The sequence below is a fragment of the Aphis gossypii genome, unplaced genomic scaffold (assembly GCF_020184175.1).
Source record: "Aphis gossypii isolate Hap1 unplaced genomic scaffold, ASM2018417v2 Contig00478, whole genome shotgun sequence".
Taxonomy (NCBI): domain Eukaryota; kingdom Metazoa; phylum Arthropoda; class Insecta; order Hemiptera; family Aphididae; genus Aphis; species Aphis gossypii.
In genome coordinates, this window is record NW_026083126.1 from 120,883 (window position 1) to 145,910 (window position 25,028).

Here is a 25,028-nt window from a genome sequence, read left to right on the forward strand (position 1 = left end):
TTGTTATAAATATTAATTTGTAAGGTTCAAAAAAGAAATACTTATGTTGTATCTATTGTTTTACAAGTCAGTTTAAACTGTTTTATTTTTTGTTGTATATTAAGTTTAATTTTATTAATATGTTTGTTAAATTTATTTTGTGAGCAAAGACTGCAACTTATAAGAAAAAGTATTATTTTGTAATAAACAGTTTTAAAAAAATGTTAAAATTGTTTTTAAATTAATAAAAATATGGTTTTAAACACTTTTTTTTAAAAAAAAATAATTGCAGTGTTCCAAGTGACCTTCCACAAATGATTAAATGCAATCTGCATTTGAAAAAACGCATGTTCCAAGTCACCCAACACCCCGGGTGACTTGAAACAAGCACTTTTTATTTTTTTTTATCTTAATTTACTCAAAAACTTTATTTTTTTTTTACTTAATCTATTCCTTGGAGGTGTGCGACACTGCATGATTTTTTACAGAACTTAATTATCAATAATGAATGTATTACAGTAGTTAAAAGGTCTAATGTTATGTAATTATCATTAGAATATAAATTAATAGGTAGTTGATTGGTTTACATTAACAGAAGTAGAAAAAATTATCAGCTATCTTAACACGTTTACAACGAGTATGCAAATTTTCGATAATTGTATTAAAATTGTTTTCGCACATTAATTTACACCACTGATCAAGATCTAACGTTACAACTTTTTTAGTTAATTTACATTCTAATAATATAATAATTGAAATTTGCTTATTGACTAGAAGTCCAACCGTTACACCTTTCTTACTAAAAGGACGAATATCGAACACTGATTTTGATACAACGATTGATGGATTCATGTTGATAAAAAAAAAAAACAGTAAAGTGCATTACACACTAGGCGATTCGAACGCCCGCGTTCGCGTTTTGAAAAACGCCGCAATTTAAAATCGCGATCGCATCAGACGTACACACTAGGCGATTCGAACGCGCGAACGCAGCTAAATTCAAACTAATGAGCGCGCCAAAATTGTTTTCAAATTAAATTAGTATTGCTCGTATCGTCGTCTAACGCAGACGCCTGTTGTAAAAGCATTTCAATATGGAGATTTTAGACGATATCGAAGCAGCGTGTGTTCTTTATGCATTATACGAAAATAATGAATTAAATAAAAAACCAAAACCAAAAAAACAGAGACGCCATTGGGTACATCCGCTGAACCTTAAACGGCCACAAGAAGGTCAATTTCAGGTCACATTCATGGCATTACGCAGTTATCCAGAAGAGTTTGTTAAGTATTACCGAATGTCAATTGCATCATTTGATGAGCTGGTAAGAACATTTATATAATTTATTAGCCGTATTGGTTTTTAATAGTCATATAATTTATATAATATATTTATATTAATATAATATGGATATTAAATTATAATTATATATTTATATGATTATTAAAAACCAATATACTATAGGTATTAGATACTTACTTAAAAACCAATATAATGTAGTATGCCTATTTACCTGTATATATTATACATATTATATTATTGATAAAAAATAATTTGTTCAGATATCATTGATTAGACTACCTTTGACCAAACAAGAAACTGGTTTACGAGTACCAATCTCTTCAGAAGAAAGACTTACTGTTACACTGAGGTAATAAATACAAAACTTTATTTATTATAGGTACTTATTTATTTAACTTTTCATTTTACATACTATTAAAATGAACGTGGTCCATAAGATCCGTCAGGTGGAGTAGTTGATGAAGAAGCATAATTATACAACATGTTTGGTTGGTGAATTTGACTGTCTGGCGATGTAGTGGTTGAAGTAGTATATTCAAAATGTGGAGACGGGTTATGGAGATCCCGGGAATAGTTTGAATAAGAATGATTATGTGGTATCGTTTGTACATGCGCTGCTGTAGGAATATAAGATGTACGTTAATTCTTTGTATAGCATTCAGAAATTCAACGTAAAGTTGGGTTTTTTGATCTTCGGTTAGTGTTTTAATTTGTGGTAGGAGGGACATTAAAAAAGATTTTTCAGGATCATCTGGCACTCGTTGTCTATTTTCCAAAATACTTAATAAATTTTTTTCCAAAACTTGGTGGAGATTTTAATGTTGTCTTTTGGCGTTTTTTGGACATCCCTGTATTTTGGATTTCACAGTCACTATTTTCCATAACTTCATTAATGTTTTCTTCCATCACCTTGGAAAAACAACCTGTTCCGTGGTCCTCTAATCCTCCATCGCTACCGTCACTTTCACTTCCTTCAATATTACTTTCAGTCCTGTTATTTATATAATATTTTATATTAAAATCTACAATAAATTTTTGGTGTGCTTACTTAAAAAAAAAAAAATCTATTATTCTGTAATATTTCTATTACTAGGTATCAACATTTTAACAGCATAAGATTTATATAAAAAAAGCGGGTAAGTGGGTATCGCTCTGTTGTACATTAGGTGCCGTACGGTCGTATGGATCACTATTATATATTACAGAAGTGTTAAATTTGAATGTAATGATAGGTATCATTGCATACAAAAAAAGATTCTGAACGGAGATGATTTTGACGAATTTTAGTCAATATTTGAACTTCAAATGTTAATAAAAAAAAATCGTGCCAATGTATTCTTTAATCATTATAAGAATAACTTATGAGAAAGTTTGTAATAAATTTTCAAGTATTTTGACTCATCCAAAAAAATTTATCGACACTTCGAAAAATAAATTATCAGAAAAATCGAAAATACAGTTGTCTATAAATAGCCCAAAAAATTCACAATATTTTGAAAATTAAATCATGTAAAGAAAATGCCATTCTAAATAACTGGTCCCGTTTTTCCGTTACTTGATTTTTTTTTGAAAACTGTCGGAAAATGTTTAATTTTCACCTCTATAATGCACCAAGGATATTCACTTTGTTATTGGAAACCACCCCCGAAGTTTGAAATTGAAGCATTATTTCGACTAGTTATGCTGTACTGATTGTACACAGACAATAAAAAAAAAAAACACACATCATTGTAAAATCAATACATTCATCACTCCGTTCAGAATCTAAAAGTGAATAAAGTCACTGTAATGGATGTGTTAAATTTATAGGCAGTGTTGAGCGTTGTTCGAATAAAATTTTATTTATATGATTATTTAGATGACATTTTATTCGAATGATTTTTTTTTATATATATAAAATCTATATATATATATATGTAAAAACATATATACACAAATATGCTCCTCGCATTCGTGAAGCGTCAGAACAAGCTGCAGTATTTAAAATTATATTATAAAAAATCAATAAAACGTTTGATTAATGAAATATTAAAAAAAAATTAATTTAGTTTAATATATATAACAGAATAATTATTAATGTTTAACTACTAACCTAACTACTAACCTAACTACCGATTAGGTTAATCTTTAATGGATCCATTTGTTACTTTTAAATTAATTATAAATTATGCTTACACACGATTTTGCATTGTGGGTCGTAAAAACTCCAATATGTTGCCGTAAACATATTTGTTTTGTTTTACATTTGCTTGACCTGATTTTGTAACGCATTTTCTTTTATAACTATCCCTGAACGATTTCCATTTTTTTTGTAACTCCTGGACTGTATGAATATTGATTTAATTTTAATATAATGATTCATTAATTATTATTTAAATTAAATAGTTTTTAACTTTTTAATAAGTATTCATTTTAATTAAATATTCTTTTTATATTATAATATAACCTATTATAATATATATTTTGAAATTATTTGAGTTATTTAATTTAGATATTTGTCGACTGGGACCAGTTTCTCTGCGCTTCATTTTGATTTTCTGATGGGCGTGTCAACAATAGCGAAAATCATACAAGAAACATGCGAAGCGATATGGACACATTTACAACCCATAGAAATGGCTGCTCCAACAGAAGAAGATTGGCTAGGAATATCAGAAGGATTTTACACTAATTCTCAATTCCCGAACTGTGTTGGTGCCGTAGGCGGGAAACATATTAGATTACAATGTCCCCCGAATAGCGGTACTTTATATCATAATTACAAACATTTTTTTTCTTTAATACTCATGGCTATTTGTGATGCGAATTACTGCTTCAGAGTTATAGATGTTGGGTCATATGGAAAAGAAAGCGATTGCAACATTTTCAAAAAATCCATATTCGGTAAAAAATTATATAATAATAAAGTTAACCTTCCACAACCTCGTTGTTTGCCAGGAGATGAACAAGGCATACCTCAACCGTTTATTGTGGTTGGAGATGAAGCATTCGCTTTACATACTAATCTTTTACGGCCTTTCCCCGGAAAAAGTCTGAACGATAAAAGGCGTATATTCAATTACCGCCTATCGAGAGCAAGACAAAATATCGAATGTTCATTCGGTATACTTTCTAATAAATGGAGAGTATTTCATACCACTTTATTAGTTGAACCGAATTTCGCGGTTGCAATCACAAAAGCGGCTTGTGTTTTGCACATTTTGTCAGACGAAGAGATGGGTACAACTCTGAGGATGCTCAGATTTGTAACATGGAAAATATAACACGAAGAAATGGAGTAGGCAATTCCACATCGAATGCAAAAGACGTGAGAGAATATTTTGTTAATTATTTCAACAACCCGGCTCATGAACTAAGTTGGCAAAAAAGGGTGATATGAAATTAATATATTGTGAAAGTGCGTGGTACCTACTTATACATATTATAATATATATTAAATATCCGCATATTTTAATTTGTAATATTAATTATGACTTATGAGTATAAGTGTTTACAAATACAGTTTATTAATATTAAACAAAGTCTAATGAATAAATAAAGTTATATTAATTGCTTACTTTTCTTTTTTTCATTTTCATCAATTGTTTCGAAATTTCAAAAAACTTTTTGGCTATTTTAGTCCAGCTGACATGTTTAGCGACTTTGTCGTGGTATAATTTTGATTCTAAATAATCGGTATATATTAATATAATATATATTGGGTAATCATTCCAAATACAATTGAAATAGGTGGAGGTACGTATCATGTACACATATAAGTATCTATTAACCAGTTTTAAGCAAATAACGAAAATAATGAAAGTAACTTAGTTAATTAAAATTATAACATTATCTTCATTGGAGAAAAGAGGAAAAGTGGATATCGCTCTGCTGTACAGTACGTTAGAAGTGGGTTACTGTAATGGATGGTATTAAATTTGTATACAATGATATAATATCATTGTATACAAAAAATGATTCTGATCGGAGACGAGTTTTCAGTCTAGGATATTTTATGATATTTATTATATTATTTTAAAAAAAAATGTAGGTAAAACAAATTCCAAATTAATCAAATTAGATTTATTATGTTACGTGGAACCTTGTATCAAATTTTTCAATCCTTAGCTATGAAAGTTAAAAATTTTATACATTTTTAAAACTAAAGAATTTGTAAATTTTCAGTTAAACAAATTTTGTCAAATTTGAACTTTAAATGGTTATAAAAAACAATTTGTGCATATGAATTTTTATTATTTTCAAACTGATTATTATTAACTTATGAGGAACCTTGTATTAAATTTTCAAGTTTTTAGACCAAACGAATAAAATTATTAACATTTAGAGAATCAAAAACTAAAAAAAACGGAAAATTTCAAACGTCTATAAATAACTTTAAAATTGTTGAAATATTTTGAAAATTTTAACAACTATAGGAATTGATGAAATTTGGTGTAAATTTCAAGTTTCTAGAATTTCTAATATCTTAAATTGAAATATATTATATATATTATAATAATCAGTGCTCATAACTTCTAACATTTGCATATTTTTTTTGAGAGTTCCTACTGTCCTAGAGATATCTATATGAGCTATAAATTTGTTTCAGATAACTAAGAAGCTAAATACGAAATTTTATGTTGCATATTTTTGCATAATATTTCGAAGCATAAGTGCTTTTTGGCTTTTTTCTCTATTTTTCCATTATTTTGCATAATACCTATTTATTTTAGTGGTAATTTTAGTCGTGTTAAATGTTAATTATTTATATAAGTAATTAATTCATCTTAATTAATTTTTATTCTTTTAAATTTTAATATTATATAATAAACATAACTTATTTCCACGTGCGACGTAGCGACCACTAACACAAGTTATAAATGTCTATCGTCCATGATACAGTAAATATTATTATATATATATAATAAAGAAAATATTAATATAGAATATTAATATGTTGATATTATTAATAACTGTAAGGAAACCATTATGATTGTAGTGTTGGACTGGGATTTATTTTTAAGTTTAAATATATGGTAAATATAGGTAAAATGTATAAAAATATTTAAAATATATATTTATAATTTATAATTTAAAATTTTTATCACAATAATTTTTTTTTATATAATAAAGCTAGATATTTTTCTTATACAAATGTTTTTTCGCATATTTTAGTATTTGCATATTTAATCGCTTACATGAACATTTTTTAGAGCATATTATTAAACTTATAATAACTTTTTTTAGAGCTATAAGTTATTAGTCCTGATAATAATTATAAACTATGAATTTACACATGATAAATAACTCGAAACTTACCTATATTCCATATGCTTTCCTCGTTAGAAACTTCAATAATGAAAGCTTCGTTATCGAACATTGTATATGAATTATGAATACGTGAATCATCAATGAAATGTAAAACACAAATGATGAATGAAATCGTAAAATATAAAATAAACGCGACGTTTCGGCGGGTAAAACGCCCAATGTGAATAATAACATTGGAAATACATGGTTTAATTTTAGAGCGTTCGTGCGATCAGACGCCCAAAATTAAACCAGCGCGTTTCAACGCGATCGAACGCGGCAGAACGCGCGCGTATTTTATCAGTGTGAATATAACCATACTAAAACGGCTGTTTTATTTTAAGCGATCAAATCGCGTCGTTCGAAACGCGCGGACGCGCGCGTTCGAATCGCCTAGTGTGTAATGCACTTAAACAGTTGTTCGAACGCGGAACGACTGGGCTGTATAAATAATATATATATACTCGCTTCGGACACCATGGTGTAGCGACGATAAAAGCGCCCAGAAAGTTCCCCCCTCCAGTGTCCGGTGACAGTTCGTCTGGCGATAGCTATGCCACTAGCCAGACCGTTGACAGGCAAGTGACACCCTGATGTCTTTTTCCAACGGCTGGGCCCTACACACGTTTTTGTCCGCCCACCATTAGTGCGTGCCTTTTTGTGCCGTTGCACCACATTTTGTGAGTTTGTGGTCAATTTCGCTCGATACGAGTGTGTATTACCACAGTCATCACGTGGGCGATACTGCTTGTCGTCTGTTGGAACGTCGTATCATCGCGCCACATTTCAACTGTGAAGGACCACGAGCATCATCCGAACAACTTGGTTCAAACCAGGTCGTCTTTATACTATTATTCAGTTGTATACTAGTTTTCTTGTATTTTTTATACTATATTACTATATATTTACGTATTATTATTATTATTTATACATATATTGTTAATTATTCAGAAAAATTGTATATGGATTGGAGATATAACATTAACATATTAAAAAAATACCTCTCTCATAACAGAAAAAATACTTAAATATACTATCGTCTCCAACGGTTTTTCTTCTCAAATATGTTCGCATACTAGAGTGGGTTATGACACTAGTTCTTGTATTGACCATATATTTAGTAGAAATGTTAAAATCATTTTCTGCAGTAATTAAGACTAGTGTAACAGATCATTATACAATTATAGGAAGTTTAACAAACTCACAATCAAATAACAAACATATAGATGATTATTTAAATTTAATATCATATATCGATTACAATAAGGCAGTTAGCTTATTATCCTGTGTTCAATGGACTGGATTATTTGAAACCAATGATACTAATACAGCATTAAATATTTTTAATAATAATATATTAGACACTATTAATAACTGTATTGTATCAAAGTCCCTATCAAGTAAGAAAAATCGTAAGATAAAACCCTGGATTACTAATGGTCTTATGACATCAATTAAAAATAGAGATAAGCTTAATATGAAAATTAAAAAGGATAATACAAATTATAAATTGATTAACTATTACAAAGCGTACAGAAATAAATTAACAATACTCATTCGGAAGGCCAAAGAACAATATTACACCAAAAAATAGCAATATGTAAAGGTAATGGAAGAGAAATATGGGAAGTTATTAATGAACTATCGGGGAGAAAATTAAATCTACCGGGCTTCCAATTAATGAAATAATACAGGACTTATATCCGAGATCCTCGCCTAAAGACTTCCTAAACATAGTAAATTCTATTTTGCTACTACCGGAAATAGACTAGTTATAAAAATTTTCCTAATAGTACAAATAATATACAATCTAATTTTAGAACAAATACTAACAATAAATCAAACATAAGCTCTAACTTCAAGTTAAAAACAATAAGCAGTTATGAAGTAAAAAATATATTAAATAATCTAAATAACAACTCGGCTCCTGGAGTTGATGGATATACAGCACTATTTTTTAAACAAATAGGAGACAATGTTATTTACCTATTGTACACATAATTAACTGTAGCATAACTAGTGGCACTGTACCTGATGAACTTAAAGTAGCTAGAATCGTACCGATTCATAAAAAAGGAGATAAAATGATTTCACTAATTATAGACCAATCTCAATAGTAGGAATTCTAGCTAAAATACTTGAAAAAATAATTAAAAATCAACTATTAGAATACTTAGAGAGAGATAAAATAATATTTACCGGACAATACGGGTTAGAAAAAAATTAGGTACAGAAGACGCTCTAATCGACTTAACAATTATTTACATAGCAAAAGAGATACTAAAAAAAAATTTAATCTCGTTCTTGGACTTAGAAAAGCATTTGATTCAATCAGTAGACAACTATTACTAAACAAGTTAAAAGAATTAAAATTCGATGAGAATGCATTAAAATGGTTTACCAGTTATCTGAGTAACAGACAACAACTAACCACTATCGGACCTCATTATAGTGATCATTGTTATGTTAAAGATTATGGAGTCACGCAAGGTACATCATTAGGACCTATATTGTTCTTAATATATATTAACTCTATTCCTGCTTCTTTATTAAAAGGTAAATTATTCATGTTCGCTGATGACATAGCACTAGTTAATTACGAAGAAAATTGGGAGAAACTGAAACATACTGTCGAAATCGATTTACGACATATCTATGACTGGATGGAAAAAAATCTGTTATCACTCAACAGAAACAAATCGGTTGCATGCCTATAGTTTCTATACGTTCACAGTTACCTGTTGGATATAAATTTATAATACATAAATGTGGAACAAGTACCACAAATTGTAGTTGCAAACAATGGAAATGGTATTATCATTTAAATATTTGGAGTGACAATGGATTTTTAACCTAAAATGGTCAGAACATATACATAATATCAAAAATAAAATGGGGAGCTTAACAGTACTATTTTACAAAATTAGATTTCTTGATAAATCAATTATAAGACAAATTACATGGCACTGTGTAATTCGATTTTATTATATGGTATAACATGTTGGGGAGGCACCAACAGAACAGATATCAATACATTGCATACCACACAAAAAATGATTTTAAAAGTTGCATACTCCCTACCATTAAAATATCCATCAGAGGAATTATTCAAACTAACTGATATATTATCTGTCTATAAATTATACATTAGGCAAATCTTAGTTAAATCCATACAGAACCATACTCTCAATGCTACAGAAATAATAGACAGAAGAACAGGAAAATATATTAAACCATCGTCCATCATATACTTTATTAACTAGTTCTAGAAATTCTCCTTATCACATGTGTATAACTATTTTCAATAATTTCAATAATGAAGTAAAGAGTCGAATAAAAAGTTTATGTGAAAGTTATTCCAAATACCAATGATATAATGAATATAATTAGTAAAAATCAAATAAAATGGCCATAAACAAAATAGTTAGTGATCTTGATGACAATGTGTGTATCAATAAAATTATTAAAAGTCAGTATGTCTAAACACTCTAAACATAATATCGTATAATATTTTAGTATGTACCTATAATATGTAATGTAGATCAATTTTTGTTTCTAGTTTCTATTTTTTTTTCTCTTTTCTTTTCTTCTTCTTTATCATGTATTGTTATTAATTGTATCTTAATTTCTTTAAATTTTTAATGGAACATTATTTCTTTAGACGAATTGTGATATTGTTGAACTCCGTATACCAGATACGAGCATAGCTCAGTTGGTATACGTATCAGCTACTATCAATTTATTTTATTGTAATTATTTAATTGTAATTGATTTGGCTGAATAAAAATAATAATAATAATAATAATAATATTCCCAGGGCGCCCTATACTGGGTCCATTATAATTTATTATTATTATTTGTTTTATTTGGGCTTATTATTTAATATATGTTTGAAATTTAGATCGATGTCATATACGCTAAAAATTTATTTCATTTCATATAATATATTGTTTATTTATTGTATCTGCGGGTATTCCACTCCGCTCCTGTCTACACACCACACACGCGAGTCGTTGCCGACAACCACCGACTGTTGTAGGAGCGGTAGCGGCGAGACAACAGTTATTTTTTCTCTAAATATGAATATGATCAGTGGCGGCGCGAACTTTTTTAGTCTTTGCAGCATATTGTATATTTTAAACATTTTGACCACCACCCCCTCATTGAACCAAAATAGGTATCAAAGTACTTCGGCACTTCACCCCCCCCCCCCAACCTAGATTAAATTTTTTTCTGAATATCATATTATAGGCAACTATAAAATCTCAATAATTTCACATATTATTTATTTATTAATTAATTATAATTACATAATAAATATATAAAATAAATATACATCCCAGATAGCATTTTCGTAATGATAATGTTTTTTTAATATCATATTTTCATCAGAAAAATATTATTTAAAAAAATATATTAATATAATGTAAAATAATTATTTTACCAATAATATTATTTGTATAATATCCGAAAATGAGTATTCAAGTGTTATTAAACAATGAACTGTTCAAATAATTTTTACAACATATTATATTAAATATTAAAATGGATACTTCCCTATAATAATATAATATAATTTAAATAATATTTTTGTTTAATAATAATTATCATAATTGTGAGCCATGTACGAACTATAGACACTAAGGACACTAGTAACAGCAATACATTATACAGCATTGATGTTTCACGGCTCTCAGACGTGTTTAGAAAGAGACAGGGCTGGTTATAGGAGTAGGCGACGTAGGCCCAAGCCTATGGCGGCAAAATTTATATTTATATATAGGCGGCATTTAAGAAAAAATCATAAAACAAGAGGCGGCAATTTTCATCTTTGCCTACATATAAAAATTTGCTTGCACCGGCCCTAGAGAAAGAGACGACGGTCTACCATTGATTATTGTGGTTTTAGTATTTCCATGCTTTCCATGCTTTTTTCATTACTAAATGAAATATAATATTGGTTAATAAGTAATAACATTATGACTATAGTCATGAGTATTTCACCATTGTAGTAGTTGAAAGCGTAGGCTTATAAATTGTAGTGCACTCTTGCTTTTTTCATTATAATATTTTTAAACACCTAATTCAAATTTTGAATATTCATAATATTCGACATTATTATTCGTACCACTCATCACTAAATATTATAATACACGTCTTTACCAATACTACTCTACTAATAAGAAATAGCACCGAAAATTATACTGCAGATACTGTAGTCTGCAACTGCCATAGATTCAAAGAGTAAATACATAAATGGTAATCGTTCATCATCGGCAGCGACGCGCCACGCGCCACGGAAGCTTGAAAATTAGTAATTAAATGGCAATATAATATTTTGTTTCCGTGTTCGAAAAATCATTTAGTTTTCTATGTCGTTTTTGCAGTTAAATAACGTTAAATAACGTTAAACTTTTTGTTTAATTTTCGTATTTAACTATAATATTGTTCGGCGTTCACCGTTAATCGTGACAATCGTGTACTTATATTATATTTATTGAATCTGTGTGCATTTTAACTGCCTATTGCATTGTGGGATTGCTGTTCTTCGTTTCTTATAGGTAAGTGATCAAGGTTTTAAGTTTTGTATAGTTATTTTATATTTAATAAGTTATTAAGATGTAATTAGTAAATATATTCACAATACTTTTTATATAACATATTTTACCATAAATTAATCCTATAGTTATTAATAGGTATTTAAATATTTTTAAATTACATACAGAATTGCATATTATATTAATAAATAATAAGTAATCTGCAATTATTTTATAAATATGTACCTACCAATGTATTTAATATTTTACTCAGAATTTATAGTATTTATGTTGTTTAATATCAGTAATAATTTGTACCTACCATTGATTTTAACTATAATAATTTGCTCAAAAGTGTTATGTAGGTATTCTGTATTGATTATTAATAGCAGTTATTATGTGATAAATCATGTATTTTAATTATTACAAATGTAAAAATAGAAATATTTTTATAGGTGATTGATATAAATATAAATATATATTATATATAATTATATAAATATAATATAATTATATTATATTATAATAATATATAATACTTAGGTATACATTTTCAATTGTTATATTAAGAGGTTGCTACACTCACATGTATTGTCTGACTATTGTTTTCCTTATTTAGAAAAATTTAATCTCGAAAACAAACCAATCTAAGTACTTACTAAGTAGTCAACAACAAACAAAGAAGGAATGCCCCTTAAAGGCAATACCATTTTTTATAATATCAGTGATGAATTTTTATTATGGTTAATTATGATGTTTTTTCTTCCTTAATAAATTACCTGATAAAAGTCATTATCAAATAGTTTAGTTGAAATTGATTTGCCAACAGACCCACATGAAAATAATTCTTTTATAAATTTTAAATTAAACTTACATTAACTCCAAAATGCTATAAAACCAAGTATACAATTAACTGATGAAACAATTTATGACTCGGATAATGAAATGAAATACTTATAGGTAATCGGAAACCAACTAAATTAAATACAGAAGCTAAAAGTTGTCTTTTAACATGTAACAGTAACGGTGACATAATTAAAGTCTCAAATCATACAATAATGTTCAACTATGTTAGATATATTTATTATGATTTAGTTTATTTTTATATAGGTACAATTATTCTTGTTTTCATATGCATTGACACTAAGGTACTATACTTTTATTACATTTGTGGATAATGTAGTATTAAATACAGAAGGTAATAGGTATATCTTTGGGTAGGTACCTATCTCATTAATTAACGATAAATTTCTTTGGAAGTTTCGATCTTCAAAAATCATAACCTATGTCCTATAACATAACATAATAAATACGTTTTAAGCTTTTAAGAATTAAAAACCCATAAGAGTTATGTCTCTGTGTTATTAGAGTTAAGAACTTAATTTATATGAGTGTAAGCCACAACCAATAATCTGATAATTATTAAAAATAATTTAACAGTTCCTTTAGCATTATTTATTATTTATTTATTATTAATTAAGTATTTCAAATGTTGAAACTTATTAAGTATGATTTTTACCCATACTTACACAATACCTATTAAAGACTAGCCAATAGACTATTATCTAAATAAAATTGGATGCTTATAGTCTTATAAGTAGACATCATACTTATTAACACTAAATGTAAGGTAGATAGCATATGGGTATATGTTATAGGTATTTAACAAGAATTTTACTTCGGTACTTATATATTTATATGTTAATGTATTGTATAAATGCCTGATCTTGTAGGTACCTACTGCCTACTACCTACTATTGTCTAAGTAGCGATAATTTCTTATCAAAAGAAGTCAAACCTAAGTATGCGTTCTAAGAGAAGAAGAGTCAATGAAGAACTCAAAAACACAACTTTATCTATATCAGCTCCTACAATTGACAAAAATGTATCTTTGACAGCTCATTCAACAAGAATTAACATTATTCCAGAAGTAAATTTGGATACTAATGTTAAGGTGGATAATGTTTGTGTTGCGTCTTCACAGAGAAGTATTAATAAATCCCCTAATAAATCAGTTGATCACAATTTAGTGACCGAATCGGGTGACGCACTATCAGATGTTAGTGTTATTGAGTCTTCATCAGATGAAGATAATTGTTCTACTTCAAATAAATATGGTAAAACATCATTTTTTGTGTCATTAGTTGCTGAATGGGCCGTTAACTTTAAAATATCTCAAAATGCTCTTAATGGCTTATTAGGTATTTTAAGGCAACACACCTGTTTTGAATATTTGCCTAAAGATTCAAGAACAATCTTACAGACTAAACCAATCAACATCTTAAATATTCACTCGGTAGAACCTGGAAACTATTATCATTTTGGCTTAGCTAATGCTATCAAAGAAAATATTCATTAAAATTAAAAATAATGCTTCAGTGATCCATATTGTAGCAGGAATAGATGGTTTGCCTTTATTTAAATCAACTGCTGAAGAATTTTGGCCAATACTTGCTTATATACAGCCAAATAGAAATAACGTGTTTCCAGTTGGGATTTATTGTGGAAATAGAAAACCCTTGGACAGCAATAAATTCCTGAAGTATTTTGTAGAAGAAATAAATTTTCTAGACAACAATGGTATTGATATAAATGGAAAAAACTTTAAAGCTATGTTGGATGTGTTATGCTGTGACGCTCCGGCTAAATCATTCATATTAAATATTAAAGGACATGCTGGATTCTCTTCTTGTTCAAGATGTGAGCATGAAGGAGAACACTTATTAAATAGAATGTGTTTTCCATATACAACACCAGATAATCGACCATCCAAGAGAACTCATCAGAATTATATTTCTCAGTTTGATGAGGAATATCATATGGAATACTTCTATATTAACTACAGTACCCTATTTTAACACTGTTACAGATTTTTCATTGGATTATCAACATTTAGTCTGCCTTGGTGTGGTTAGAAAAATTATGTATTTATGGATTAAAGGCCCAGTGCCTTTACGTTATCCATCTTGGAAAATAGAAGAAATATCTACAAATTGATAGGTTTAAGAGTCAGTATACCTTGCGAAATCAATAGAAAACCAAGAAGTTTGACTCATATAAAAAACTGGAAAGCTACTGAATTTCGTACGTTTCTATTGTATTTGGGTTCTTCTGCTATCAGTCTGTTGTACTAAAGGAACACTGGAAACACTTTTTTGATTTAAGTTTAGCAATGACAATATTATTGAGTCCTGACTTTGCACAATATATTAATATTGCTAAGAAACTGTTGGATAATTTTGTTAAAACCTTTGAAATTTTGTATGGTCGGCACCATATATCACACAACGTCCATGGATTAACGCATATATGTGATGATTATATTAAATTCGGTCCATTGGACAATTGTTCTACATTTCCATTCGAGAATTACATGAGTACTCTAAAGAACATGATACGGAAGCCAGACAAGTCACTTATACAAGTTGTTAAAAGAAGTAACGAAATAAGTTTATTGAAACTAGATTCTCTAAAAGAAATACCAGTGTTCAATTTTTCTGGATTTCATAAACGTGGACCATTGATACAAAATATACAAGGATCCCAGTATACTACCTTAAAAATGAAAACATTTACTATTAAAATATCAAATACAGAAGCTGATAGTTGTTTTTTAACATGTAACGGTGACATAATTAAAGTTTTCAATATAGTTAAAGATAAAAATGATGCAATATTTTTAATTTGTAAACAATTTCAAAACAAAGACATTTTATTTGATAAACCGATTAAATCTTCAGAATTAGATATTTATAATATTAATACATTAAGTCATGAGCTCCACTGCTATCCTATAAATGAGATTAAAAAAAAAATGATTTTAATTCATTCTGACAGTAATGTGTTAATAGCTTTACCATTAATTCATAGTACTTGTAATACATAGTTAAAAGTTATTAATATTTTATATTTAATGTTAGTTTTTAGTAATCAAGTATGAAGATTGTTATTTGTTAATTATATTTATCATAAGTTGGTTTTAATGTTAATTTAAGTTATAGTACATATTATATTCATTTATTAATTCCTATTTAAACAATATATAATAATAATAATAATAATAATAATAATAGTTTATTGCAACAATAAATTTTAACATAATTTTAAAATACCTGTATAAATTACAAAATGTTGCAACTCATCCTATAAGTAAAAACTTGAATGCGGATGAGTTAAGTTCAATTTAAATTATAACAATAATATAACAAAATGTAACAACATTACAATAAACTTAGCAAATTAAAAATTTAAAAATGCAAAATTATATAAAACCAAAAAATAATCTAAGATATAACACTAATTACATGCTTTTTATATTGAATAAAATTAATAAAAGAAAAACATTTATATTATATTTACGTAGTATAAAAATACCTTTAATAATAGGGCTTTGGGTGCCAAAAATAGATTTACTCACAGGAACATTAAGGTTGTTATTATTTTTAATCTTGTGTTGTAAACATGCGATGGTTGATATTCCTTAATAAAGGTCCTAACTTTAACATATATAATAAAGTTTGATGTTCATATGATAGCCTAAAATTAAGCACATAAAATCTGTATATAGTACATCAGTAGAAAAAAATTTTGGTTTATTTAAAATAATTTTTATTAGAGAATTTATAGTTGTACATAATACATTACAATGGCTAGAGTATGTACAGCCCCAGACCAAAGAACCATACAAGTAAACTGACTGTGCTAAAGCTAAGAAAACTACCCTTAACGTTTCAGATCTAATACATTACGTAGTATTTTAATTTATAAAATAATTTTCTCACTAAGTTATGACAGAAAAATATGATCCACAAATTTAAGTTTGTGGTCAAAATTAATACCTAAGTATTTAATATTATAAACTCTCTCTAGAGAAATACAATTACAAGGCGAATTTAAATATTTACAATAATAAGAATGTATACATAAATCAGAATTAAAGCTATTTGACGTACTTGTACAGTTTGAAATATTAAAAATTACATATTTAGATTTACTTAAATTCATTGCAGATTGTTATTGTCACACCAATTTTAATCAAATCAAGACAGATATTAGATTCTTTAAACAATTCATCATAATCTTTATTTTTACAAGTACAACTGTATCATCTGCATAACACAGAACATCAGCGTTTAGGTTCAAATTTAAAAGTCCATTAATAAAATGATAAATAATATTGGGCCAAGAACAGTACCTTGTGGCACCGAAAAACTATTAAAAATTATTTCACTCAGAGTTCCTTCTAGTCGGACTTGTTGTGATCTATTAGAAATAAAAGATTTAATTAAATTAAGAGCATTACCTCTTATGCCACAGTAATCAAGTTTTTTTATTAATAACTCGTGCTTCACACTGTCAAATGCTTTTTTAAAATCAAGAAGATACCCAAAACTTTAAATTTTTTATCCAAATTACTATGAATAAAGTGGGAAGTTTAACTAAAGGATCTGTGGTTGACATATTAAACGAAAACCAAATTGATTTGGCGAAAAAAAATGCATGTTTATTTAGAAATTTATTAGTCTTTTTTTAATACATTTTTCAAACATTTTAGAGATAGTTAAAGTTAATGCAATGGGTCTGTAATTACCACATAATCTTTTGTCACCTGATTTGAAAAGAGGCAGAATAATAGTATTTTTATATGTGGAAGGATATTTACCAGAAACAATTGAAAAATTAAAAATAATGGATAACGGTATTAAAATTGTATCAACCGTTTTTTTAAGAAAAAAATTTGACAATTCATTTGTAAAATAAGAAGAGTTTTCAGGAATTTTCCGGATAAAATTAGAAATTTCAAAAGGGTTTATTGTATCAAGGTAAATAGAATCATTTATATGGCGATTATTATTTAATTCATTCCAATTTAGTTAATTATAATTATTAGTGTTTATCTCATCAGAAATATTTTTTCCAACATTAATATAATAATCATTTAATTCATTTAAAATTTCAGATTTGTTAGTTAAAGGAATATTTGAAACATTACTGTTTAGGCAGTTTATTATAGGTTCTATTTCTTAGTACAATATGAAACTTCATTTATTAATTTCCACGTGTTTTTCATATTTTTTGATAAAATAATTAGATTGCTGTAATATAAACAACGAGCTTTTTTAATCAATAGGTTTAAAAGGTTTCTATACTTAATATAATGTTGTTTAAGCTTTAAATCAAAGGGGGCTTTAAGTTTTTTTTTATAAAGTTTTAGTCTATTTTTAATAGAGATAAGTAGACCATTAGTTATCCAGATTTGAATTTTATTGGTTTTATTAAATTACTTTTTGAAAAGTAATAACTTTACTTGCACTAGTGATTAATTCAGATATTTTATCATTAAATTTATCTACCAATATATCTATATCATTTGCATTGAGTAAACTCTGCCAATCAAATGTGGAAATTAGAGTATTTAAAATATTAAAATTAATGATTTTTTTGGTATTAATATTATTATTAATTATATTATCCTTAGTTTTTGCAATAAAATCATTTTGTATAAAGAAAGCTAAACTAAAATGATCCGTTATATCAGTTTTAATAACAAAAGTATCAGCTTTAGATATATCAATATTTCTAATAAAAATATGATCAATACAAGTCTTTGAGGTATCAGTGACCCTAGTGTAAGAGTCAATACATGAAATAAAATTAAAAGATGCAAATAAATTTAAGTAGTTAGAAACATCACTAGATTTTTCAAGAATATTAATATTCATGTCACCACAAATAATTACTTTATCATTAGGTATTGGAGTAGTTGGACAGATAAGTATCAATGCCCTTTAAGAAATTATTAATAATTAATTTTGGTGATCTATAAATTCCTATTATTTTATAGTTTTGTAAGTGAAATTTAAAATTAATTTCTATAGAATTACAATCAGAAATAATATTAGGGTCAAGTGGGGTAAATGTGAATAGGGGTAATTGTAAATGCTGTTTGTTATCAATCATTACGAGACTGTTACTATCAAAATGTTAATGGAATATGTTTAATTTGTCGTCTTTATTAATCAGCAACGTCTTTGACATTTTTAATTTGAGGTTATGTCCATTAAATTTTATTTGAAAAAAACATGTTTTGAAAAGTGAATTTCAGTTTGATAAGATCGACAAAATTGAAAAAAAAAACGCACTTAAAATGTAAGTATAATTTTCATTTTTAGACTTAAAGATAATTAAGATAATTAATATTATAGGCAACTACTTTATTGCTATGTATGATTCACGTTTTAAACATATTTATGATATTTCCCAATTGCCCCATATTATTTAGTATGGGGTAAATGTGAATTTGATTTTGGGGTAATAATGAATACCGTAGGTACAAACTTAAAACTACAAAATAACTGTTTTTTATTTTTAATAAAATAAAATAATTACTTTTTAGGGTCCGGAACTACAAGAAAAAAAAGTGTGGACCTTCATTACTTTGGATGACATCAACAAAGCAGTTGAAGAAAAAACTTAAAGGGCATAAAACGTACAAAGTTATATCTGAAGAATTTGGTGTTCCTCAATCAGTTATCTTAATAGAATTAAGGTAGATCTACCTCTATGCTGTGTACTAAATCTGGACGCCGTCCTGTCCTTGATTCCAACATTGAAAGTGTGTTGGTCAATTGTATTGTTGCTCGGGCACAGATGGGGTACCCATGTGATAAGGAGGAACTTCAAGTTTAGTCCAAGAATATATAGTGGCAAATGGTATTCAAAATCCATTTAATAATAATAATCCTTGGTAACGATTGGTACTATAGTTTCATGAAAAGAAATCCAAAATTAAGTTTCAAGAAACCAGAACAACTGCAAAAATTGCGAAAAGATGCTAGAAAGCCTGAAATCATTTACCATTTTTATTCAAATTTGGAGAATATTTGTCAGGAAAAATTTGATATCTCAGTTTGTGTTCAATGCCGATGAAAGTGGTTTTCGTACTGACCCATCTAGACTAAAAGCAATAGGTGAAAAGGGAAAGGCCTTAAGCAGAGTAACTGGTGGTAGTGGTCGAGAATCGATAAGTGTTCTTGCGTGTATATCTGCTGATGGATTATATTTGCCACCACTCATCATTTTTAAAGGAATGGCAGTTCAAGCTCGTTGGACATCTGAAAAATCTTTTCCAGGTTGGTGATTAAATACCGAAATTCATAAAATTTTAGAATAAATTCTCAAATAATAAATAAATGTTGTAATTTTAGGAACACTTTATGCAGTGTCAAAGAATGGCTGGATGGAGGAGCCTGTTTTTTACAATTGGTTTGAAAATGCATTTGTGCCATTTGTCATTAAGAAAAGGAAAGATTTGGGTACAAATAGCAATGCTCTTTTGCTATATGATGGACATTGTTCTCATATTAGTATGAGAATAATTGAATTGGCAATGAAAAATAATATTACTTTATTTAAGTTCCCTAGTCACTTGACAGATCGATTGCAACCATTGGACAAGTGTGTATTTGGACCATTAAAATCGGTATGGGATAAAGAGCTTATTCATTTTGGAAAGACTATGATTGGAAAGGGTCCAGGGCAGATAACAAAGCAATGTTCTCAGAGCTTCTTGGTAAAGCATGGTCAGTTGGTATGAAAAGTGAAAACATTATTTCTGGATTCAGAACAACCGGTGTGTTTCCTGTTGATAAAAATAAATTTCCATTGACTGAATTGATCCAAATGAACTAAATTACTATTTAAGAATTGAAGCTGAGAAGCAGAATAAATCTTGCACTTGCTATTGAACCTAGTTCATCAACCTCCCGAAATATTTTAACTGAGCCAAATGAACACATTGAATTAAGTGCATCAAAATGACTCCATAACGCAATGTGAATCAACTTCATTAAATGAAATAATTATTTCAGATAATATAGATTCCTCGCCTTTGCTTCCCCACACACCTTTATCAGATGGTAACCATAACATTAATAACCTATTAAGTGATGAAACTACTTCTAGCCCAACTGATATAATAGGTATTTTTACTAAATACTTAGGACAACTGAAGGCAATGACTTCTTCACCGCGTGAGTCAAAAGATCCCACCCCTAGATTAAAGACAGCAAGGTATGGTAAAGTGTTAACTAATGAAACTGTATTAATGCGTTTAAAAGAAGCAACTGAAAAACATTCAAAGAAAAAACTCTAGGAGCAAAAAGAGGTAGACCCAGTTTAAAAAAAAAAAACTATTTGAAGATGAAGAAAAAACAAATACAGAAGTGTTGACAGACGATGAAACCACAATAGATCAGTTAGAAATAATTGGTGATGATTTTGAAGATGTAAACGATATTCCAACTGACATAGGGATCAATGAAGTGCAGTATGAACAAGTTATATGGGAGTCCATCAAACCAGGGGTTATGTGTTGGTTGATTTTTTGGGAGGACCACGAAATAAGACTCATTTTAAGTATGTATGTGTAGTTCAGTCATGATGATGAGGATGGAGAGAGTTGTGATGGGTTTAAAAAAAACAGATGATTTTGGGACGGAGTTCATAGTAGATGATCAGGACATAACAACTATTTCTGCAGACATGATACAAGCAATTTTACCAAGTCCAAAATTTATAATGAAAAAAAAAAAAAATGATTTATAAATTTCAGGTTTTGTCTCAGTCAATGAGAAATAGATAATAGTTAATTTAAAAACTTAGCTATTGTAAATACTACCACAAACTAAAGATTAGTATTAGGTATTTGTTTCATTGTTAAAAAAGATTTATTATTTATTTTATTTTTGTTTTAAAAATACTTCCTATTAGGTTGTAGGTATTTATTTGTTTTATTGTTATAATTACTTAAAGGCTGTTTAATTTTTATTTTATTGTTAAGGAAAAACATAAGACTGTTTGTTATTTATGGTACATTCTAAAATTTATGTAACAATGTATGTAGTCCAACTACATATGTAACTATTACAATAAATATTAGTTAAAAATGTTGTTTTCAATTGCCCCATATTAAATCAACGATTTAACATGGTTAATTTATTTATAATTTACCATTACCCCATTTAGTAAAAACTAATAATTTCAACATAAAAAAAGAAATATTGATTTAAAGTTGCTTGATTTACAATTGCCCCGAATCTAGTTGTACTGTTTTAAATGGATAACATTTTGATCGTTTACTTTTACCCCTAAATTAAGGGGTAAATGTAAATGCTAGGGGTAAAAGTAAATATTACATTTCTAGAAGATGGTTACATTAAAACACTATCAAACTTGCATAAACATGTTTGTGACAAGTTTTTCAAAGTAGCCAAGTAACAATTATAAGTAATTAATAAAAATGAAAACAAAAAAAGTTTTCAAGCCAAACTATAAAATATCATTTACAATTACCCCACTTGACCCTAGTATAAAATCTGTAATTATTATATTATTTTAAAAAATAGTAACACCATCAGCTTTATTTAAAAACCTAAGGAATGATATGTCTTATACCCATTTATATTAAAGTTTAAATCCATATTTAACCATGTCTCAGTTAAAATAATTATATCAAATTGTTGTGGAATTGTGCTTAGATAAACCAAAATTCGTTAAAATGCAAATTAATACTACGAATATTACAATGAAAAATGGATAATCATAAGTGTAAAAAACTATATCATTAAATTATCAATTACTTTACTAGTAACATTATTACTAGAAATAATTTCTTTAAGTATATTCGGTTGAAAAACATAAATAATAATGAAAAAAAATACACAAAAAAACTACCAAATAATTACTTATAAATTAGTTGTATTGAATTATTATTTCCACAAGCTTAATTAATTAAAATAATTTAAAGTCTGACAGTTTTATTATTTTAATATTTACTATATTCCAGTAAAATATGTGGTCAGTCGTAAATTTTACTGATGACAATGGAGTTGCAGTTGTGCCATCATTTTGGGTCAAAGGAAATAAATCTGCTTGGCCAAAAAAAAACGCAAATCACTTTATTAAACAAACATTAGTACCAAATAAATATGATTTCGAGTATTTATCAATTAAAAAAAAAATGTGCAAGGACTTAGGTAATATTATAATATACAATAATACTAAAGAATACATATTATTGCTATTGTCTATTATATTAATAAAATATTTTTATATTTTTCAGATGATTATTTTCAGGCTAAGGTCCGAGCAAAAAAGTCTGAAAATACTTCGAATGTTTCATCTTCATCATATGAAACAGATGATGAAATCAGAACTAGGCAAAAGAAGGCAACAAAAAAAGAATATAAAAATAGTGAAAATTCAAAAAAACAAAGCAATTAAAAACCAGCATGGAGTCCAGATTCCATTAAAAGTCTAGGTAATTGTGAAAAATAAATATATATAATATAAGCCTACCCATTAGAATAGTAGGTACTTATTAAAATTACTGTTTAATTCTAGGGTCATGTAAGGAAATTGAAGAAAATACTAATTGTGACAATGCGTTCAATAATCCAGATAACTACATATCGGTATGAATATTATAATCAGTAAACTGCATGTATTATTTAATTTGTATATAATCCCACGTGCAGGATATAGTTTAGATTTTTTAATTAGTAAAAAATCATAATATATACCACATACTTAGTTAAATTTTAACAACATCTTAATATTATTTTTACAAAATCAATATTCTATTACTTGTTTTTTTATTTTAATCAGTATACTATTAATTTTTAATTATTGTTCTTTATAGATACTCTACCTTTAGAGAATAAAATTATTATTGATAAAGTATTATCGAGCAACCAATCAGTTAAAAGACCAATTAGATTTTTTTGATGAGCTATCTTTGAGCCCAGAGTTAATACCAACTGCCGAAGTACTTAGTACATACTATAGTATGAGTATAATAATACTATTAAAATATGATTTTTAAAATTAAAAAACTTCTAATAATTATGTCAATTATCCTTTTTTCAGATGCACAAGATGATGCTCAAGAAATAATTTATACATCCTCGTCACCCTTTAAAGTTTCCAGGACTAGTGCTATAATTGGTAACTCAGCATTAGGTATGTATAGTATGAAATTTACAGTTTAGTAATTTAACAACCATTTGGTAGTGTAATTTGGGGGCAGAGTGGTGGCAAGGTGGGCATTTATAACCCATCAAGTTAGTGAAAATAGCTCAAGAATCTAAACAATTTCTCATAAAACAGACAAAACTTGAACCAGTAAGCAAGCAAAAAATAAAATAATATAATAGTATTAATTGTATGTATGTATAATTGTTTTATAAAATATCTGCTACTTTATATTTGCAAATGATTTTGTTAACTAGTTATTAAATGGGATGCAACAATTATAGTATATAAATTATTTAAATTAAAATATGTGAGGTAGGAATGGTAATTTGATAAAAATGAATTAGATATGCGATTAATACCAGCTGCCGAAGTACTTAGTTTGTATATAATAATATTATTATTATGATGATTTTTGAAAATTAAAAAACTTCTAATAATTAAATCAATTATCCTTTTTTTCAGATGCACAAGAAGTTATTGATACATCCTTGTCGCCCTTTAAAGTTTCCAGGACCAGTGCTACAATTGATAACTCTGCATTAGGTATGTATAGTATGAAATTTACAGTTTAGTAATTTAACAACCATTCAGTGGCGTCATTTGGTGGTAAGGTGGGCATTTGCTCCCATCTAATTTTCAAAGCAGCCTGATGGACCATTCCCAGTTCCTTCCGTTTAATGATTATTATGTTTTATTATCACAAACAGACATACTAAAAAAGATTTAATAGAACACATTAAACACATGGTATGAAATAAAGACCTAAGCGAAAAATTAGAAAATATTGAAAAAGTATGACAAATAAAACAAAATATATTTGAACTTCATGAAAACACATTGCAAGGAATTGATCATGTACTGCAACACATACTTTCTAATTTACC

At 27.6% G+C, this 25,028-nt stretch overlaps 2 protein-coding genes and 1 long non-coding RNA gene across 3 annotated transcripts; all 3 read left to right on the plus strand.

The window, feature by feature from the left end:
• The first annotated feature begins 1,073 nt into the window (after positions 1-1,073).
• LOC114132632 (uncharacterized) lies at positions 1,074-1,635 on the plus strand. Its single transcript, XM_027998142.2, has 2 exons — positions 1,074-1,304; positions 1,543-1,635. Exons 1-2 carry the CDS (start codon positions 1,074-1,076, stop codon positions 1,633-1,635), a joined length of 324 nt encoding a protein of 107 aa, XP_027853943.2.
• A 2,187-nt stretch (positions 1,636-3,822) lies between these two features.
• Positions 3,823-4,545, plus strand: LOC126554379 (uncharacterized). The gene has a single exon (XM_050209453.1). The coding sequence runs from the start codon at positions 3,823-3,825 to the stop codon at positions 4,543-4,545; it is 723 nt and encodes a 240-aa protein (XP_050065410.1).
• Positions 4,546-11,963: 7,418 nt separating this feature from the next.
• LOC126554373 (uncharacterized) lies at positions 11,964-23,336 on the plus strand. The gene is made up of 3 exons (XR_007606662.1): positions 11,964-12,132; positions 22,955-23,144; positions 23,231-23,336. It is a non-coding gene; the product is annotated as an uncharacterized LOC126554373 (long non-coding RNA).
• The last annotated feature ends 1,692 nt before the right edge of the window (positions 23,337-25,028 follow it).